Raw genomic sequence first — 20,645 nt, 5'->3', positions numbered from 1 at the left:
AAGGTAAAGTTGGTTTTATATTAACACATTCATTCAGTAACAACTTGTAAAACTCCCTATTTTGTTCACCATGGCAGTTTGAATATTCGGTCTGAAATAACCTGCAAGTGTGACTTGAAAACAACATTAACACTGTTTATTTGACTGTGAACAATGTTTTACTTTGATAGTCATTGACTGCTAATATAATTTCTCAACTAGAGTTTGCAAATAATGCTTTCATGAAATTTTATTATTATGGAGAAAGTCCGAATTTGCGAATATAAAACCAACTTCACCATGAGTAAGTTCACCGGATATACAATGAGAACTGCAGAGTCGAGCATTTTTAATTAGGTCCTCACTCCATTCAGCTTTTATGATGGCTGTTAGCCAAATACATCTGTGGTTGGCATTGAAAGCAGTGTGGTGTACGGTAAAATTTATCTATTTTTGGACTTTCAAATTTATTGCAACCGATCGTTTTTTGCAACCAGTATGCACGGTTCAACCCGTGTGATGTCATGTGATGTAGGTTGGTAATTCTCCTATAGAACTTAACATTTTCCAAACATTTTTATAATATAATAATATTTATATGCAGTTTACTAGCCAATGACTTTTGAAATTGAATTGAATTGAATTTTACAGATTTAAACAAATTGTACAAATTATAAGCAACCCATAAATTTCAAAATACGTTCTCAAGGATAAAACACACAATAAAGCCCTCGGTTTATTTCTATTGTAGGTTTTACTGTTAAAACAAAGTACGTCTGCAAAGTGCAGTTAAGCCATAAAACAAACAGTACCTCCAAAAATTAAAATAGTACAGAATAAAGTATAAAAAAGTAAACAGCATTGGCTGTGCATGTCATTGTTTACAGTTTCCAACATTTTTCCAAATATGTTCAATAGAAAAAAGAAACTCATAAAGGTTTGGAACCAGTTGAAGGGTAAGTGATGAGAGGGGGCTGCTGTGAGTGTGTGTGTGAGTTTGCGTGAGTGCATATGCGTGTGTGTGGGCTTGTTTGCGTGCCTTCGGACGTGACGGTAAAGGGGTCAAATCAAGTTGTCTCTGAATGGCTCTCTAATAGTGTGATGTCTGACAGAAGAGCGCAGCCTTGTTACTGTTTTTAGAGGAAAGAGCTCTTAGAGCCGCATTGTTGATGCAGAGGAACTGAAACAATGATTGTTTCTGTACGATGCGAAACACTGAGTCGATCCACACACTTTAAAATAGCCAAGATCCTTCCTTCCTTTTTTTCAGTTATCTGAATGATGGCTCAACCAAGTATGCACTACTGGGTAAAAGTTTGTTGATTTTTTGGCAGAATTCACTTATGCAAATAATTTGTAAATAATACACGCAGTAATGGTGTGAAATTCGATACAATTCAAAGCAACTGTTTCCTACATATATACAGTTGAAGTCAGAATTATTAGCCCCCCTGTTTATTTTTGTCCTCAGTTTCTGTCTAACTGAGAAAAGATTTTGTCAACACATTTCTAAACATAATAGTTTTAATAACGCATTTCTAATAACTGATTTATTTTATCTTTGCCATGATGACAGTACATTATATTTGACTAGATATTTTTAAGACACTTCTATACAGCTTAAAGTGACATTTAAAGGTTTAACTAGGTTAATTGGGTTAACTAGGCAAGTTAGGGTAATTAGGCAAGTTATTGTATAACAATGGTTTATTCTGTAGACTATCTGGAAACAAATTTGCTTAAATTGGCTGATAATTTTGACCTTAAAATAATTTTTAAAAATTAAAAACTGCTTTCATTCTAGCCAAAATCAAACAAATAAGACTTTCTCCAGAAGAAAAGATATTATCAGACATACTGTGAAAATTTCCTTGCTCTGTTAAATATCATTTGGGAAATATAAAAAAAAGACAAAAAAATCAAAGGAGGCCTAATAATTCTGACTTCATAAATATAATTTAACATAGAAATATATTTAAAAACACACAATTATCCTTCTCTCTTTTCTCAGTTGTGTTGTTTTTTGAAAGAATGGTTTATGTACAATTTTAATTAATTAATTAATTAATTAATTAATTATATTAATAATAATGCAATTAATGGTAATGAAATTCAATAATAAAGAATTATGAAATTCTAATAGAGGATTCATTAAGTTCCTCACAAACAACATAAAGACATAAAAATAAATAATGAATTAAATGTTTAATTACAACAAAACTCTGTTCTTTTGAACCATAGTTTCCACAGTAATAATCGGTTGCAGTTCATTACTCTTAGAGTGCAAGCACTAACTTATAATAATTTAACAACAAATAAATATAATGGATCATTTTGAAAGACCATCTCTAAAGTAAGGATTGGCATCACAAAAACAAATGACATTTTAAAATACACTGAAGTACAAAATCATCTAAGATAGCATCAATACGTTAGGATTATTACTGTTTTACCTTATTGAATAAATTCAACCTTGATTAGCATAAGATACTCTTATTTAGTAAATTTTTTTCAATGGTTTTGTACTTGTATGTTTTACTGCTCCCTCACAAAGAATCTAATACAAAGGGATTGTTCACCCAAAAACTAAAATTTAATCACTATTTACTCTTTCTCAAGTGGTTTCAAGGTCAGTATCCATTGTATACAATATCAAAGTCCCTTTAAGGCAAATCATTACACTCTGACCATCTTTGAAACGCCTCTCTGGCAGTATGCTCGGGCATCTGTCTAAATGGGGAAACATCAAATTCTCCAAAACTGTTTGCCAAGCTTATGATTGAATTACATATTTGGAACCACCAATAAAATTAAACAACATCTGTCCTATTAGTTTTGTTTCTGAATATTCGAATCAAACAAAATCTGCATATTTTCAGGTTGTCCAAGCTAATGCTCATGCACACTCGAAAAGAAACAAGATCACAACAGCAACCTCATTTATGGCCGTTCTACACATTATCATGCTCTGGATACTGATTGTCTGATTGCACGCGTCATCTAAAGTAATTCACAACTTGATCTTGGTCTTGATGGTGAATCTACTCCAGAAATTACATCAACTCTTTGTTTACAAGTTTGTGGGCATTTGTTGCTGTCATGTGGTGTGCAATTAACAGGACGGACTGTACCTCACGTTTGTTTTATACAGATTAGTGCAACTGATTCATTTAAAAGTACAGATTTCAAGCTTTATGTGGGTATATTTCATATGTGTGTGAAGCACGTATTCGATGAGAGTCCATTGTGTTTGTTGACTACACAAACTGTCGTAAAGGCACACGTCTGGTCTGAGCTCCCCCCTCCCCCCCTGGCTCCTGTATTAGTAGACAGGGCTTCATTCCTCATATTTACTCTTACACTTTTCCCCATATAAAACTATACAAGTGACACGTCTTGGGTATTCTGTAGTCTTTGACTATACATAGAAAAAAATAATAAAGTAATGGAAATCTACGGCTTCCGGTTTTCAAAATTATTTAAAATTTCTTCTTTCGTTTTCAACAAACCAATGATCACTTTAACTAATGTCAAGTACGTATACTGTACTGTATGCTGCAAGTACAGTATATTAATATCAAAGTACATTACATTACTTTTATTATTGATTATTATTATACATGTAAGTATACTACTTCAGTACTGACTTGGTGACTTAAATATATATTTACCTTAAATTATACATTAAAATACAGACAAACTCAACATTTTTTTTTTATTATTTTTGGTCCCACTTTATATTAAGTGGCCTTAACTAATATGTAGTTACACAAGAATTAATAGTTTGTTACAATGTACTTATTGTAAAAATACATGTATTTACTGTGTACCTATGCTTGATTAAATACATGTATGTACTTACATCTGTAATTAACTTTTGTAATTACATTTGTAAATACACTGTTGACCATCCCTTACACCTTAACCCACCCTTAAACCTACCCATGCCACCAAACCTGTCCATAACCCAACCTCTATCCCAACTCAAAAGCACCACGTGTTCTCAAATACATTATAAACACATGTAAGTACATATTTTTGATGTAAGTACATAGTAGTTAAGGACACTTAATATAAAGTGGAACCTTTTTTTTGGGTGGGGTGGGAGTGGGGGGCTAATTTCCACCTTTATTAAATAGGACTGTAGAGAGTACTGAAAGGAAAGCATGGAGAGCAGAGAGAGGGGAAGGATAGGACCACGAGGCAGGAATCGAACTCGGTTAGCCGTGAGCACCGGAGTGCATGTGTCGACGCACTAACCACTACACCACTGGCGCTGACCAAACTCAACATTTGAGTTAAAAATGTTACATTAAAACAACCGAACATTTGTACTTACCTTCAAGTTGTTGCATTGTTGACAAAATTTATTTTAAATTAATTTTGTGTTTAGCAAAAATATTTTTTTTTTGCGCCACAACTATTCAGCCAATCAGATTGAAACACAAGCGATGTTGCTGTAAACCAAATAAGGAATCTTTGTTTTCCTTACAATGTGGGGATGTCCACATGTCCCCAGAAGTACAGCAATACCAGTACATTTTGACCTCATGGAAACTTTTTTTTTTTGTCTATATGAGGAAAACAGCTTATAAATCACACCAAATGAAGTATGTTAAAATTGTAAAAAATGCAGATTGTTTCCTGAGAAGGTTAGGTTAAGGGGTAGGGGTATAGAATATATAGTCTGTACAGTATAAAAATCATTACATTTACTGTATGGGAAGTCCCCATGAAGATAGCTGTACTAATGTTTTTGTGTGCGTGCACTCTCTAGCTGACTTCTTGTTTGGGGAAGAAACAAACCGTCCCCATAGAGCCTCTCTTGGATCAACATCTTTGTCCTCCGCTTGCTGTCCAATTAAAATGGTCAGTCCTCACACTTCCCCTTTCCTTCCACTGCAGGGCACCACCTACCAGAAAACAAATGCAGAGATCGAGATGAAGAAAATCAATCGAGAGGAGTTCTGGGAGCAAGCCAAGGTACATGTTTGATAGTTTTTTTTTTTTTGTGTTGTAGAGATGCTGGACTCTTCAGGACGATGGTGCGAGTCAACTATTGTTCGCTTCGGTGGACTTGTGTTTCTTTGTTTTAATTTTAATGAGGAAGTGGTTCATCAGACTGTTTGGTATCGTTCAATCACTACATGCTTAGAATGCAGTTTCATATCTGAAAATGTAATAAATAAAATATATTAGTTAAGTTTACTAAAATAAGTATGCTAAAACATAAGTAGTATATAGTATTTATATAATACTATAAATATAATATAGAAAATACACTAAAAACAGTACACTAAAATATAGTAGATAATAGTAATAGTGGTTTGTAACTTTAGCTATGGGCACTATATTTTCCTTAGGGTTTACTTTTTTTATTAATCAAAAGTTTCTAAATTTATTTGTTTTTAGAAACTCTTTGAAACATTCTTCTGTGCTAAAATATTAACTACCTTTTATATTTAATGTTTAGATTCTATAATTATTGACAAAAATCCATTTATTTATTAATTATTTTATTAATTGTTTTATTGTAAAACTAAAATAATCAAAATACAGTGTGGTGTCATTATCACTGCTAACATTTTTGGCCTTTTATGTTTTTTAAAGGGTAGTGTACTTGTTTTCCAAGATATCTGTGAAGATTATGATTAATATAAGTTATAGTATTTATTATTCATTCTTTCTTTGTCTTTTTGACTTTAATAAAGTCTCTTTATTAATCTGGGGTCACCACTGCAGAGTGAACCACCAACTTATCCAGCATATGTTTTAATATATAATATATATTTAATATATATTTAAATAAAATATTTTGGATTGCAAAAAATAACCCATTGTCCTTTTATGCAGTGACCACAAGTTTCATTGCACACTTAATCATTTTACTCTCTGTTCTGCTGTTATTTATTGCACATCTGGAATCTTAATTGTAATGCATTTTAAATAAAAATGTTTGCAATTACTTGCATATTTAAATGATTATTATTATAATTTAGTTTTTATTTCATTGTAAAAATGCCAGTTGCAAATGTTAAAATTAAATACTAATAATAATAGTAGTAGTAGTAGTAACAATAATAATAATAAGAAGAATGTTTTATTTTGTTACTATTATTTATTTATTTATTATTAATTTATGTGTTATTGTTGTTGTCGTTATTTAAATATTTAATAACTATATATATATAAACTATATATATATATATGTGTGTGTGTGTGTGTGTGTGTGTGTGTGTGTGTGTGTGTGTGTGTGTGTGTGTTTGTGTGTGTGTGTGTGTGTGTGTGTGTGTGTGTGTGTGTGTTTATTTTGTGTTAAATATCACTACTACTAATAATAATAATAAAGGAGTTTGGAGATAAAATTGTAATAATTTCCCCCATATTCAGTAACACATTCAAAATATATAGATTTAATTTTAAATTGGGAATATTTGGAAGTTTTTTTTTCTAGAAGTCTCTTATTTCTCCAATAAAACACTCAACTAATTACAGAGAAAAAAACACAATAGAGACATATATCTTTGAGAATAAAACACATCAGTTACATAAGGTCATCCTCGTTTACATCTAATGCATCCACTCAAACGTAAAAACCCTTATATAAAAATAGAAACGAAACCATAAATTCTCTACACTAACTATCATCATCCTCCTGTTCAATGTGAATGCATGTCACTCATATTTTCCTGATGTGTGTTGCAGCGGGAAGAGGAGACGAGGAAGGAGGAAGAGAGAAGGAAGGCTGCGGAGGAGCGGCAGCGCTTCGAAAATGAGCGAATGGAGCTGGAGAGAAAAGAGCAGGAAGAGAGAGAGAAGCGATACCGCGAAAGAGAGCAGCAGATCGAGGAGCACAGGTGATAAACAAACACAATGACCAACACAAATGACCCTCGGACACACATTAACCCAACACAGGCTCATTGTGGATACGCACCCCGGTCTAAAATTCTGGAAAACCACAAATATGTACCTGGGGCAACTTCTGACTGCGTTTGTTTGAGAAACAAACACTATGGGGTGGTATGACACTGCCAAGAGCTTCTGTTCCTTTTCACGCTACCACTGACCACTTACCTCCAAGTGGAGGGCTTTTCCAGTGTTACCAGTTAGCAGTGTTGGTGAGGTTATTTTGGAAATGTAATAGATTACAGATTACAAATGTGTAATGTGTAAGTAATAAGTAGTGTACCTTTTTATTACATTAAATATTGCATTTACATAAACGTAAAGTAACTGATTACATCTGATTACTGGATATTTTCAAGTAAATCAATTTCAAGCATTTATACCAAGTAGGTGTGACCTTAGAATTTTAAAATCTTCATCTCTTGAATTAAGATTGTATTAATTTCATTTTAAAGTACAGCCACCACAAAATCAGACCTTATAATAAAAAATTGTTCAGTTCAGTTATTTACTGTAATTAATATGCTGTACTAAACAGAAACAAATTATAGTATATAACAGCAAAAACAAATAATCCAATAAAACCCTGTGTTACACATTAAAAATACTATATAGTAAAGGGACATATTTAGAAATAAGCATTATATTGTGCGTGTATATCTATATATATATATATATATATATATATATATATATATATATATATATATATATATATACATACTGTATGAGCAATGTGATATTGCGTTTATACTACAGTTTGACAGCACAATTGTGTATATAAAACAAGAAAATCCAAAATGGAGAGTCAAAAACTCCTTAGGAACTACATTCTTCCGCCGTTTATTTACATCTGCAGCTGACTTGAAAACAGCAGAAGCCATTACTAATTCACCAACATCACTTTAGAGCTAGTGTTTGAATGATTCTCAAGCGTAATGTCTAAAATAATGACAAAACAGGTGATTTTGCTGACATTTTAAGATTATAAGGCTGAACATGGCATGAAATGCCCTTCGTCTAGAGATATCTTCTCAAGCCTGGTTTATACTTCTGCGTCAAGTGACCTGCGTGACCCACGGCGCATGCATCGCGCGTAGCTGTGCATTTATACTTCTGTGCGCTGTCTCTGTTGGTCTGCATTAATGCTTCCGAAACGCTAGTTGGCAGTGAGGTGTAAATGTTCCTCTGTGTCGAGTTTCTTCGCTGCTGTTTTGCTTTTCCTGAACGCTTCCAGGATGTACAAGTGGCTCAAACTCGCTAATTTTGAGGCAGGAACCGGCGGACGTGCAACAACTTTAACTATAAGGTAAACACAAAACAAAACTTTCCATCAGGACCTCCTTCACGGTACTTCACACTTGTAAACAATCACTCCATTGGGCTCGCGTCCAGCTCGCGCCATTTGCGCGGCTCTCACAGAGCTTGCGCTACGCGTCGTTGCGACGTGTAGTTACATTTTTTGAGAGGTGCACGTCAGCGACGCCGACGGCCACAGTGAAGGGCTATGCATCAGCGCCGTAGCATACGCCGGCGTTTGACGCAGAAGTATAAATTAGCCTTTACAGTGTTACAGTCTACAGTATTTCTCTGTTGCAATCGGTATATCACAATAATTAACCCCGAAAAAAGCAGCTCAATCACTACCAGATTGCTGTTGTGTATGCGATAAAGAGGGGGGTGTTCGGGGGTGAGATCTCTGAATGACACTGTTGAGAACTGGGGTAGGACAGTACCTGTATTAAAATAGGAACTGTCCTTATAAATAAACTGCACAGTTGCAATCTATACAAAAGAGAGGGATCGACTTAGAATATCACTCACCAGATTAATAATGATTTGATCAGCTGTAGTTAAAAATCACGCCGTTTTAATCTTCTAAGCAAGGGCTTATTATGCGGTCCTGGCGCTATCTTGTGGATAGATAACATCAACAGTCTTTGGCTAATGGACGCCGCACGCTCTCTCAGAAATTATAAATATTTTGAATTAGTCACCATGCTTATAAATAAACTGCATAGTTGCAACCTAAACAACCACATCCTCGACTAAAAAAAGCCTCAAAAGTTCCTGATGTTGTCCAAAAGCTGCAATATTTGTCAAACTGTAAAGTGTCCTCTTGTCGCTGTATGTGGGCGGAGTAATACAGAAGAGTGAGGCTGTACAAATACTGCTATTGCAGAATATCCCACGGCTATCAGCCAATCAGATTCAAGAACCTGACAGAACTGTTGTATATATATATCCCTTTATTAATATGCCATCATCACAGTGGAATGAATCAACAACTTACGCCCTATTCACACAGGGCTTCAGCGTCAGTGCTTGACTGAAGGCGTGTCTGAAGTTGGGGCTGATGCGATCGTCATAGCAGCATCAGCCAATGAAATTCAGTCAGCAATAGGCCACTGTCTAGCTGGTAAATTTGCATACAGCGATCTGATTGGCTTCTGTCGGCGCTTGAAAAGTTGAGGTAGTCCCAACTTCTGCAGTGAGCAACGCCTCTGAAGCGGCGCCGACAGATACACAATGCAGTTCAGCAACGCCTGATGTCACCCATTCAAATTTAATGGGAAGCATTGACGCTGACACCCTGTGCGAATGGGGCGGTATCCAGCAAATGTTTTACGCAGCAGATGCCCTTGCAGCTTCAACCCATCACTGGAAACACCCATACATTCTAAATCACACACATACAATACGGACAATTTAGCTTACCCAATTCACCTGTACCGCATGTCTTTGGACTTGTGGGGGATATTTGGATATGTCTTTGGACTTTCTTGTGTTAGCCTAATCGGTTGGCGACGTCTTCGACCAGAGCGAGAGGTGGCAGTAACGCACCAAAAGGTTTTTGTCGACCACCGAAAAACTGAAAGAAGAAGAACTCGTCATTCTCAACATCATATGGATTTACTTTCATCAGCTAGACACCGGCCTCACAGCTCTGTGACTATCGATGTTGTTACGTATTGAACTGCAATCGTTAAATGTAGCTTGTGTGAATGCTACTGTGCTACTTCACTAATAAAATAGCTTAGCTACTGAAAAAGCTATTTGATTTATAAAGTGGCGACGCTACTGTCACACTACTGAGAAATGTAGTTAAGCTAGTAGTGTCACTACTTGTAGCAGCGCTATTGCCCAACACTGGTAATGTGATAAAATCGCTTAAGCCAGAGGAATCTGTTGGTGCCCTGAATTTCACAAATCGATAACTTTTATGAGTCATAATATATCATTGAAAATGAAAGGGTGTGTTTTTATTTCTGTACGACATTTGCTTTTATAAAATAAAGAAAGGTTAGATTACGTACCTGCAGATGCTTCCTCGGGTTCAACATTAAAGCCTTTGATTTTAACAGCTGGCAAACTAATTTTGCACTGAACTGTTATATTTGTGCCCATCACAGATTTCAGAGTGAAAGGATTTTTAAATTTCCACCAATGAAATGCATTTTTATCACTCGCCATGGTGGGAGCTCTCAGACTGATTGTAGTAGCCTAATGCTTTCATCGGCAAAGAGGAGGTGCACCACAAATTCAAACCGGAAACCCAATCAAAAACATCAGAATAGCACAGCTTTAATAAAAGGCCTTAGCAGAAGGCATCGTGCAAATCAAAAACAGGCAAAGCAACAGATTATCATTAACTAACATATCCCCGATTTTCAAAGAATATTTTTAGATGTAACCCTATTTGAAATCTTTAACATTTTAACAAGTAACTGTAATTTAATTACACAATTTTTTACAGTAGCTGTAACAAATTACTGTTACTTCTATTTTGCAATTAAATTAAGTAATGCCGTTACATGTAACTTGTTACTCCCCAAAACTGCCAGTTAGCCCAGTAGCTTGCAGCATAGGTTGATGGACTTGGGAGGTGGAACGGAGTGGACCAGACCATGACAATAGAATTCGAGTCTGGAGAAGAACAGTTCCAGAAACCAGGTGAAACAAAAGCTAAAAATAAATAAATAACAGGCTAAAAACGTGGTAAAGTTGGTAAACATAGTAAAATCGCAATGCTGCAATGGTTTTCTTATTTTAGATCACTTTTGAAAACACTATCGATAGGTTTTAGTATAGTGAGTCAGTCGGTCAGACAGTCAATCGACAGCAAACTGTTTGACTGCAGAGTAGATTGTTGTGCCCTCTGGTGGATTTCCGTGAGAAGAGGACGCGCAAATTGCAGGCATGAGAGAAATTTGAAATCACTGAAATGTGTACAAAGCAGCCTCTAGTGGATTTGCGAAAAACAAAAACTGAAAGCAGACGTACCTCCGGGTACATAATTTGAAGTAGACCTGAGTGCATATCCTCAATGATCCTGGGCTGCATTATCCTCAAACCCGCTATGTTTATGTGTACATTTACAGGAAGAAGATTCTGGAGGAGGAAGAGGCCAAAGAGAGGACAAGGAATCAACCTTTGATTGTAAGAGTGCGTACGCTTTCAGTACGGTAAACCAGGTTTGGTGTCTGAAATGGTGTTTTTGGTTTGTCATTTTAAGAGTGCTTGATGTCTTACCGTACGTTCACACCGAAAGCGGCGAGAGCGTCAAAGTAGCCGGAAGTCATTCATTTTCAATGAGAGCCGGCGGCGAGGAGCAGCGCGGCGCGTCTTTGCCGGCGTGAGCGTCGAGGAGAGTTGAAATGAAGTCAACTTTATGGTAATGAGCTATGACGCGGTTCGGCGGCAAGCAATCAGAATAAAGACGTCCATCGCTTGATAGCAGTTCAGAGAACACAGACCTGTGAACTTTGGTTCCGACCACAGTTGTTCCCAAGGGTTTGATTATTGCGGTCGCCGGATTTCCAATTACTTACAATTTTTTTCTACAGGAACATACATTAAATAAGTTGCTGGCGAGTTACTGATGTTCATTAATGTTATATAAATTTAACTTAAAAAAGCGGGAATCTCACGCGATGTGACAGAACAAAACAGTACTGCTGCTTCAGGATATTTCAGACATATGGACACATATTGGATAAATAGAGCAAAGCCGCACCACACGCAACTTGATCTTCCATTGTTGTATGAATTTGATAAGAAGTGCGCAACATTTTCACGCTATAAACATGTTTTATGTAGGAATGTAACTGATATGCTGCAACGGCTCCTTTAAATAAGTGATCAATGTAGCGAGTTTTGACCCTCTCGCCGCAGGAGCTGAAGGCAGAGAACGTTGGCTGTTGAAGTGAAGATAACTAGTATTGTTATATTTTAAAATGCAGTGGATGATTAAAGTAGGTGATTGTCTTCAGAAACGTGTTTTGTTGTGCTGGTTTAAAGCCTCTTCACAGTCCAATAGTAATGATTAGAGTTAATGATCTAAATGTGTTTATATGTATTTTTATATTCTGGGTAAGGCATAAGATTAAAAAAGGTAATCCAAATAAATATTCTCCCGTAATTCTGATAAGTAGCCCAAACTGTACTTTTGTAGTTTGATACTCATAAAATGAGAAATAAGTACATAATATTTTAGCATGTGTGTGTGTGTGTGTGTGCGTGTGTGCGTGCGTGCGTGCGTCTGTCTGTGTTTGTGTGTGTGTGTGTGTGTGTGTGTGTGTGTGTGTGTGTGTGTGTGTGTGTGTGTGTGTGTGTGTGTGTGTGTGCGCGTCTGCTTTTATTGTCTGATTTGTGTACTTACCTGATTACATTCTCTTAAAACTATACATATACTGGGTTGTGTTATATATTTTTTCACTTACTTGACCACTTGCATTATCTTTAGTTATCATTATATTTATCACAATTTGTTCATAAGATAACACATTTTCTTTCAAATCATAATAAACCCTGTTTACATTACCAAAAAAGCAGATTAAACTTTGCTGCCCTCTGCTGGAAATAAACACGCGCCTTCATCCTTCCACAGACAGAGCCCAGCTGTGAAGACCCTTCCCTGGAGAAGAAGGAATCTGAGGTTGAGGTGGGTTGAAACTGAGCTTTTAATGCCACACCAGCATCTCTGTTTTCTCAGTGTTTTCAAAAGGAGAACAGACTCTGACCCTTAAAGCATGAAATGTGGGGCAGTTTTGTGTTATGATGACAGATATTCTGCTGGGGTTTACATATGGGTCAGTGGAATTCCTCCTACTATTTTAGGACGGTGTGGGGTTTTTTTTTCTGTGAGTGTACAGTCAATAGAATCTGGGTGACCAAATAAAATTCCAGGGCAAATCTTTCTTACCTGCAGTTACAGTGTGTTACAGACTTTATTACTGTTTTAAATCCATGATTGCAATTACAATACAGCAGTTACCTTTTTGACTATTCACATGATTGCATTTACAATGCAGCAGTTCTCTTTAATGTTCACAAAAATACTTAAAAGGCCTAAGACTTTTAATTCTTTATATTGTTGCATTCAAATGATGCAAATGATTATTCATTCATTCATTCTTTTTCAATCGCTTTTCTGGGGCCGGGTTGTGGGGGCAGCAGTCTTAGGAGAGAACCCCAGACTTTCCTCTCCCCAGACATTTCCTCCAGCTCTTTTGGGGTGATCTCGAGGCGTTGCCAGGCCAGCCGAGAGACATAGTCCCTCCAGCATGTCCTGGGTCATCCTCGAGGCCTCATCCCAGTGGGATATGCCTGGAACTCCTCCCTATGTAGGCTTCCAGTAGGCATCCGAAACAGAGCCACCTCAGCTGACTTCTCTCGATGTGGAGGAGCAGCAGCTCTACTCCGACCTCCTCCCGGGTAGCAGAGCTCTTTACCCTATCTACTGTATAAGGGTGCACCCTGCCACCCTGCGAAGGAAACTCATTTTGGCCACTTGTATCCGAGATCTTGTCCTTTCAGTTATGACCCAAAGCTCATGACCATGCTGTATAGGCGAGAGTAGGAATGTAGACCAAGGGTGTCAAACTCAGTTCCAAAAGGGCCGAAGCCCTGCACAGTTTAGTTCCAACCCTGCTCCAACACACTTTCCTGTAGGTTTCAAACAAGCCTGAAGTACTCAATTAGTTTGATCAGGTGTGTTTAATTAGGGTTGGAACTAAACTGTGCAGAGCTGCGGCCCTTTTGGAACTGAGTTTGACACCTGTGATGTAGACTGACCGGTAAATCGAGAGCTTTGTATTTCGGCTTAGCTCTTTCTTTAACACAATGGACCGGTACATCGACCGCATTACTGCTGCCGCTGCACCAATCCGCCTGTCAATCTCACGTTCCATCCTTCCCTCACTTGTGAACAAAACCCCAAAATACTTGAATTCCTCCTCCTGATGTAAAGACAAACCACCTTTTTCCGGTGGACCACGATGGCCTCGGATTTGGAGATGCTGATTCTCATCCCAGTCGCATCACACTCGGTAAAAAACCAACCCAGTGCATGCTGAAGATCCATGTTCCATGAAGAGATGAGATCCTGTGGTACCCGAACCAGACCCCCTCCAGCCCAAGCCTTGAAGTTCTGTCCATAAAAATTATGAACAGAATTGGTGACAAAGGGCCGCCCTGCCGGAGTCCAACATCCACTGGCAACAAGTTTGACTTATTGCCGGCAATGTGAACCAAACTCCTACTGTTCATGCAGAGACAGCCCTTAACAGAGCACCTCTAACCCCATACTCCCAGAGCACTCTCCACAAAATGCCACGCGGGACATGGTTGAAAGCCTTCTCCAAGTTCACAAAACACATGTGGACTGTTTGGGCATACTCCCATAAACCCTCGAGCACCCTGGTGAGGGTTTAGAGCTGGTCCAGTGTACCACGGCCTGGATGAAAACCGCATTGTTCCTCTTAAATCCTAGGTCCTGAATCCTAGGTTTAACCATTGGCCGGATCCTCCTCTCCAATACCCTTGCATAGACTTTGTAATATGATTAATCGCAATTAATCACATTCAAGATTAAGTTTGTATTTACAAAATATATATTTAAATATATACTTTTTGTTCATATATACTATATTTTATGTATTATTGTAAAAATACACACACGTTCTGCACATTCAATACAAAAAGTATACAAAAGAAATATATTTACACATAAATTTATATTAATATCTTATTTGTATTATTTGTGTTTTATATAATTATTTTTATATGAATATAAACAAGCATTTTATACAGTATATTCATGCATATATTTATATACACAAAAATATACATAGTACACACAAATGTGTTTTGTAAATATGAACATTTATTTTGGATGCAATTAATCACGATTAATTAATTGACAGCACTCATTTATATCCTACTGGATTAGGTTATCTTTTTTGTATTAAATATATACCTAAATTAAATATTTTACTGTTTTTCTTAGCCCAATAAAATCATTAATAAACAGTTATATATTCTTTTTTTAAGAGAATTGTTGTACTTTATTGGAAAAATTACAGAGGACACAGACTATTTTTTATTTCTGCTTGTACCTTGTCCTGTTTTAAATCATTTTAATTTGAGGACCTTTTGTAATTTTACTGAAGCCCACTATAGTTGGATTTAAAACATCCTTCAAAAGTTTTGGTCATTAATAATATTAACAATAAATAAATGCAATTTTAAATGCTCGAATTATATACTGGTGTATTATTAGCTACAAAACTATATCACTGTTTTGGAGCAGGAATTAAAATTTTATTTAGTTTAGATCATACTTGTACAATATGGTGTGTCGAAAGGATCTGTTTAGGCCCTCTGCTGGTTTTAAGTAAAAATTTAAGTATGCTCACAATGCTCAAAAAAATAAGTATAAATACACACACAATCTGATTTTTTGTAATATATTTTTATATAATATATATATATATATATATATATATATATATATATATATATATATATATATATATATATATATATATATATATATATATATACATACAGTTGAAGCCAGAATTATTAGTCCCCCTTTAACTTTTTTTTATTTTTTTTTTTTCCCATATTATGATGAACAGAGCAAGGAAATTTTCACAGTATGTCTGATAATAATTTTCTTCTGTAGAAAGTCTTATTTGTTTTATTTTGGCTAAAATAAAAGCAGTTTTTAATTTTTTCAAAGCCATTTTAAGGTCAAAATTATAAGCCCCTTTAAGCTATATTTTTTTGCTATAGTCTACAGAAGAAACCATCATTATACAATAACTTGCCTAATTACTCTAATCTGCATATGTACCCTAATTAACCTAGCTAAGCCTTTAATTGTCACTTTAAGCTATATAGAAGTGTCTTGAAAAATATCTAGTCAAATATTATTTACTGTCATCATGGCAAAGATAAAATAAATCAGTTATTAGAAATGAGTTATTAAAACTATTATGTTTAGAAATGTGTTGAAAAAATCTTCTCTTCCTTAAACAGAAATTGGGGAAAAATATAAACAGGGGTGCTAATAATTTAGGGGGCTAATATTTCAGACTTCAACTGTATATATATTTCCCTCTTGCCTTTGTACAAGTGGACAGTTTGACATCTGCTTGTATATATTTATAATGTATGTAGCATAATTTGAATAAAATACTAATCATAAAAAATACAAACACACACACACATTACAGTACATTCAACAGCATAACTATGGTTTGTTTCATATGTTTATAGGAAGCGGCAGCCATCATTGCCCAGAGGCCCAGTAACCCACGGGAATTCTTTAAGCAGAGAGAGAGGGCCATAGCCAACAGCGTGGACATCTCTCCTGTGATGACACACAGGACCGGTAAGATCATAGTTAAGAGCTGATGCTAAATCCTAAGCCTCTGTTTGTCCTGCTACTTGCCTTTCACTTGTCTCTCAATCTGTCATTTAATGAATCTTACAGCCGAGCTCAGGGTAGACCATCTGTCTCACAGTGTGCTGAATTCTCAGCTCTTAATCATCACCACTGATTTGTAATGATCACTGATAGATGATTTATGAAGATAAATTATGTAAAATATGAATATATGTATATATAACAGGGGTTTTCAAGAGGTACTAATCTTTAAGTTTAAATTAACTAGTAAAAATATATTGTAAGAAAAGCCAAAGTTACTACACTTTAACTACTTAAAAAAAAATCGAAATCATAAGGGGAGTTTGTTAGCCTGGGAATCTAGATAAACCAGTCAAACCAACTCAGGTAGGTTATAATCATAAGAATGTTATCACTCGATTGAATGGGCATTATCAGTGGTTATCGCCTGATAGATATGGGGCAGTAGGGGCCTTCTGCGACCACTAGTAGGCTCAGAAGGCTGTTATCATCCATCCACATAGTTAATCAGCTACACTGCTAGAGATAAAGTAGGACAATAAAAAGGGTCAATTGTTAGGACAATTTGAAGTGTCCACATGTTGAGATGGATGATAACAGCCTTCTGAGTCTACTAGTAGGCACAGAAGGCCCCTACTGACCCATATCTATCAGCTGATAACCACTGATGCCCATTCAATCGGCTGATAACATTCAAATCGGCTGTCATTTTGATCAGTTCAAGTAGTCTAATCTAACTTGGCTAAAAAAAAAAAACCACAATAGTTTGTGTACTTGGTATTTGTATAATTATTAGAGTATTGTTAGCATAGCAACATGCTAACAACAAGTAAACTCTGCCGGAATCATTTATTACATTGTACTTTGCTAAGTCATTCAGGTTTGCTAATTCTAATCGCAAATATTATTTTCGGTTAAACGGACTAGTTTATACTTTGTTCCAAGTAAAGCTGTTTTGTTTAGTCTTGTTACTTATTACATTGGCTTTGAATGTGCATCTAAAGGTTGAGTAAAGAAACTGTGTTTCTATTAACAATTCTGGTTAAGACAAGACAAAATGTGCCACTGAAAATTTTACATGCAGTCTGTCATTTGACTGTAGACCACCTTGTTACCCTTACAAAATTATCAAATTAACCCTGGTTTTATAATGATAAAGTACTATATTTTGTCCATTTTATCATGGTTAAACTATGGTAAGTGTAATAAAACCATGGTTAATTTTTATATAGGTGGTTTAAGTAGGAGTATTTCTAGCAAATATTGCTTTATTGTCAAGAATGCTATATTGCTGCATTTTCCAACAGACAAACGATTACTGGTTGAAGATGTGATGTCCTTGCTTAAATAAGATTATAGACGTTTCAGTTTTGGAGTGAATATCAAACTACCACACTACCATCTACAACTGCTTCATTATGTTCGGAGGAGTGAAACATCACACTAACTTCTGTTTTCTTACCTCTCTCCTTCTACCTCACTTTTTTTTCTCTCTATTTCTCGGTTAATACCTTCTTTCTCTTCTACTCACTCCATGATTTGCTTGTTAACATCTGTTCGTTTTTCATTTTCAACCATCCATCCATTCCATATTTCCTTCTGACGATCCTGGATCTTATTTAACCTCCACCTGTCCGCTCCACATCCATCATCTCTTCTGTTTTGAACTCGTGCTTCTTTAATCATTTCTCTTTTGTACGGATTTACCCTCCTCTCTATCTATCCCTGGGTTTCTTTCCTTCTGTCTCTCCTGATTGGTCTTCCACTGTCGCATCTGTGTCCGTCACTCTGTGTGTGTGTATGTGGGTGTCCGCGTGTCCCGCACCATGGTCCTGTCTCCCGTTTACCAGGCCGCTTGGACAGTCCATTCTTGAGGCAGCAGCACAGTCCATCCGATTGCAGTCCGTCCCCTTCTCGCACTCCGCCACTATCGCGGCGGCAGCCAGGTCCACCTGGTAGGTACTGGACGGATCTTACTGAGGGCGTCAGCCTAGGACCAGCAAGTCACCAGCCTAGCTTGTAGCCACCCCTTCACTGAGTTAAAGATTTTCTTTTGGCCTTCTCAGCAGCACTGCACTTCTCAAAGCTATCACTGTAGCTGCACTGCACCGGGATGCACCAGGTCTGCCACTTTCAATGTCTGCTAGAATTAGATAGTTCCTTTGGCATAAAATTAAACTCAGCCTTGTGTTATTCAAAATCTGACCATAGATGGCTATGTGACAGCTTCCTGAATTGTGACCCATTACATTCCAAAGCTTCTTGAAAAAGTACATTTTGTCAATTGGAAATATTGGTTAAAAAGGGATTGTTCACTCTAAAGTGAAATCTCTGTCATCATTTACTAGCCCTTCCCTAGCTTAAACCCTATTTGAGTTTCTTTCTTCTGTTGAACACAAAATTAGTTATTTTGAAAGATGCTGGTTGGTGACACTAATTGACTTACATAATATTTTATTATTACTGTGGAATTCAATGGTTAGTATCAACCAGCATTCTTCAAAATATCTTATTTTGTGTTTAGCAAAAGAAAGAAACTCATAAAGGGAGAGTAAATGGTGATGTAATTTGTTTTATTTCGTGGTAAACTATACTTTTAAGGCAGTGGTTCTCAAAGTGGGGGTAGGGAACCCCTGGGTGGTCGCAAGACAATGAGGTGGGGGTGGGGGGTGAGGTCTGTGGGTTGGCCGCTTGGTGATTTCCAAAAATCTTATATATTTTATTAAACTATTACAACTATCATATTTTATCCATAACCTGCAGAATATAAAAATAGTTCTTAACGTATATAATATGTAATATGTAGGTAATATTTAATCGTTTTTAATTAAAAACATGCAAATAAAAAAATCATCAGCCTTTCAATTTTTATTTATTTTATTTTTTATTTTTTACATTGGATTGCGACCCCTGGGTTTATTATGCTAGATTACAATCACAGCAATAGCATTAGTTGCAGCAGATTGATTTTACGGTACAATGTTAAACTTTGATACCTTTATGGCAATCACATACTTTACATTAAAAAAGAGGTCATGACTGAACAAGGAGGATGATCTCCAAGTGGCTCCAAGTCTCCAAAATTAAACCAAGAATAGTCTTGTGCTGTAAACATTGTGCTCATCATTTTCATTAAGGGAGATTAATATTAAATTAAACCAATGAATAATTATTATAAAAAATAGACTGTTGCACTTTTTTGTGTCATCAATAAGCTTGTTTATGTAATTCCTATTGGTGTGTGTGCACCATTGTGTGCAATGTTTGTAGGCTTATAACCACCTCTGAGCATAGACAGGGTCGCGAGTCACTGGTGTTGTTTTTTTAGGGGTTGCGGGCTGAAAAGTTTGAGAACCCCTGCTTTAAGGGACTATTTGAAACTTCCACTGAAAAATCCAGTCCAGTGAAAAGTCCAGTGTCCAAAGTGTTTCAGTGATCCTGCATTTTTATTTATTAAAATAGTCAACCAATTAATAATGTGTCAATTATTGGTAGTGATAAAGCACTAACAACCTATTGTAATTTGTCAGACACGCTGATGCCGTGTTCAGACTGCATGATTTTAGCCCCGATTTTGAATCGCAGACTGGTTTGAGAAATCGCCGACAAATGCCTAAAAATCACAGGCAAATTGATGCTCTTTCACGTGAGTAACAATCACACAATGTGAACGATCAAAGACGCAATCTGAGAGAATCGCCAATGAGTCGCTGATGCCCCTGAGATATTTTCATGCTAAATATCTGGAGCTGTCGGCGATTCAATACGAGTAAGAGAGCTAATAAGAGAGCAGCATCCACTAGTATGGGTACCTGTATCTGCAGGCCACCGGGAGGATGGGGGAGAAGTTAAAAGCGCTCATTTTCAGTCTATTTGGACCCAAGAAATGGAGGAAATACTAGTGTAAATTTGGTGAGCAAATATAAACATTTTCTACCCCATTAAATGCTTCTTTCTCATTATGTAGTTAATAACAAAAGATATACTATATGTTTTTGGTTGTGAGACGTAGGGCTCTATTTTGACAGTCCATGCGCAG

General features: G+C 36.3%; 1 protein-coding gene across 24 annotated transcripts in view; it reads left to right on the top strand.

The window, feature by feature from the left end:
• dbn1 (drebrin 1) overlaps window positions 1-20,645 on the top strand; it is a 175,742-nt gene that overhangs the window by 133,458 nt on the left and 21,639 nt on the right. For 4 of the 24 annotated variants that reach the window (XM_087301790.1, XM_087301787.1, XM_087301788.1 and 1 more), the window contains exons 6-11: window positions 4,885-4,962; window positions 6,685-6,836; window positions 11,271-11,328; window positions 12,779-12,832; window positions 16,456-16,570; window positions 18,457-18,561. In XM_087301790.1, the coding sequence (XP_087157916.1) occupies window positions 4,885-4,962; window positions 6,685-6,836; window positions 11,271-11,328; window positions 12,779-12,832; window positions 16,456-16,570; window positions 18,457-18,561 (562 nt within the window). Of the gene's footprint in view, window positions 1-4,884; window positions 4,963-6,684; window positions 6,837-11,270; window positions 11,335-12,778; window positions 12,833-16,455; window positions 17,057-17,206; window positions 17,351-18,456; window positions 18,562-20,645 lie in introns of those variants that run through there. The other 20 variants (XM_087301789.1, XM_087301785.1, XM_087301784.1 and 17 more) reach the window with 10 other exon arrangements.

The sequence above is a fragment of the Danio rerio genome, chromosome 21, assembly GCF_052040795.2.
Source record: "Danio rerio strain M-AB ecotype USA chromosome 21, GRCz13ab, whole genome shotgun sequence".
In the NCBI taxonomy this organism is placed as follows: domain Eukaryota; kingdom Metazoa; phylum Chordata; class Actinopteri; order Cypriniformes; family Danionidae; genus Danio; species Danio rerio.
The sequence above is the reverse complement of the archived record's forward strand: the minus strand, read 5'-3'. Positions and strand labels throughout refer to the sequence as shown.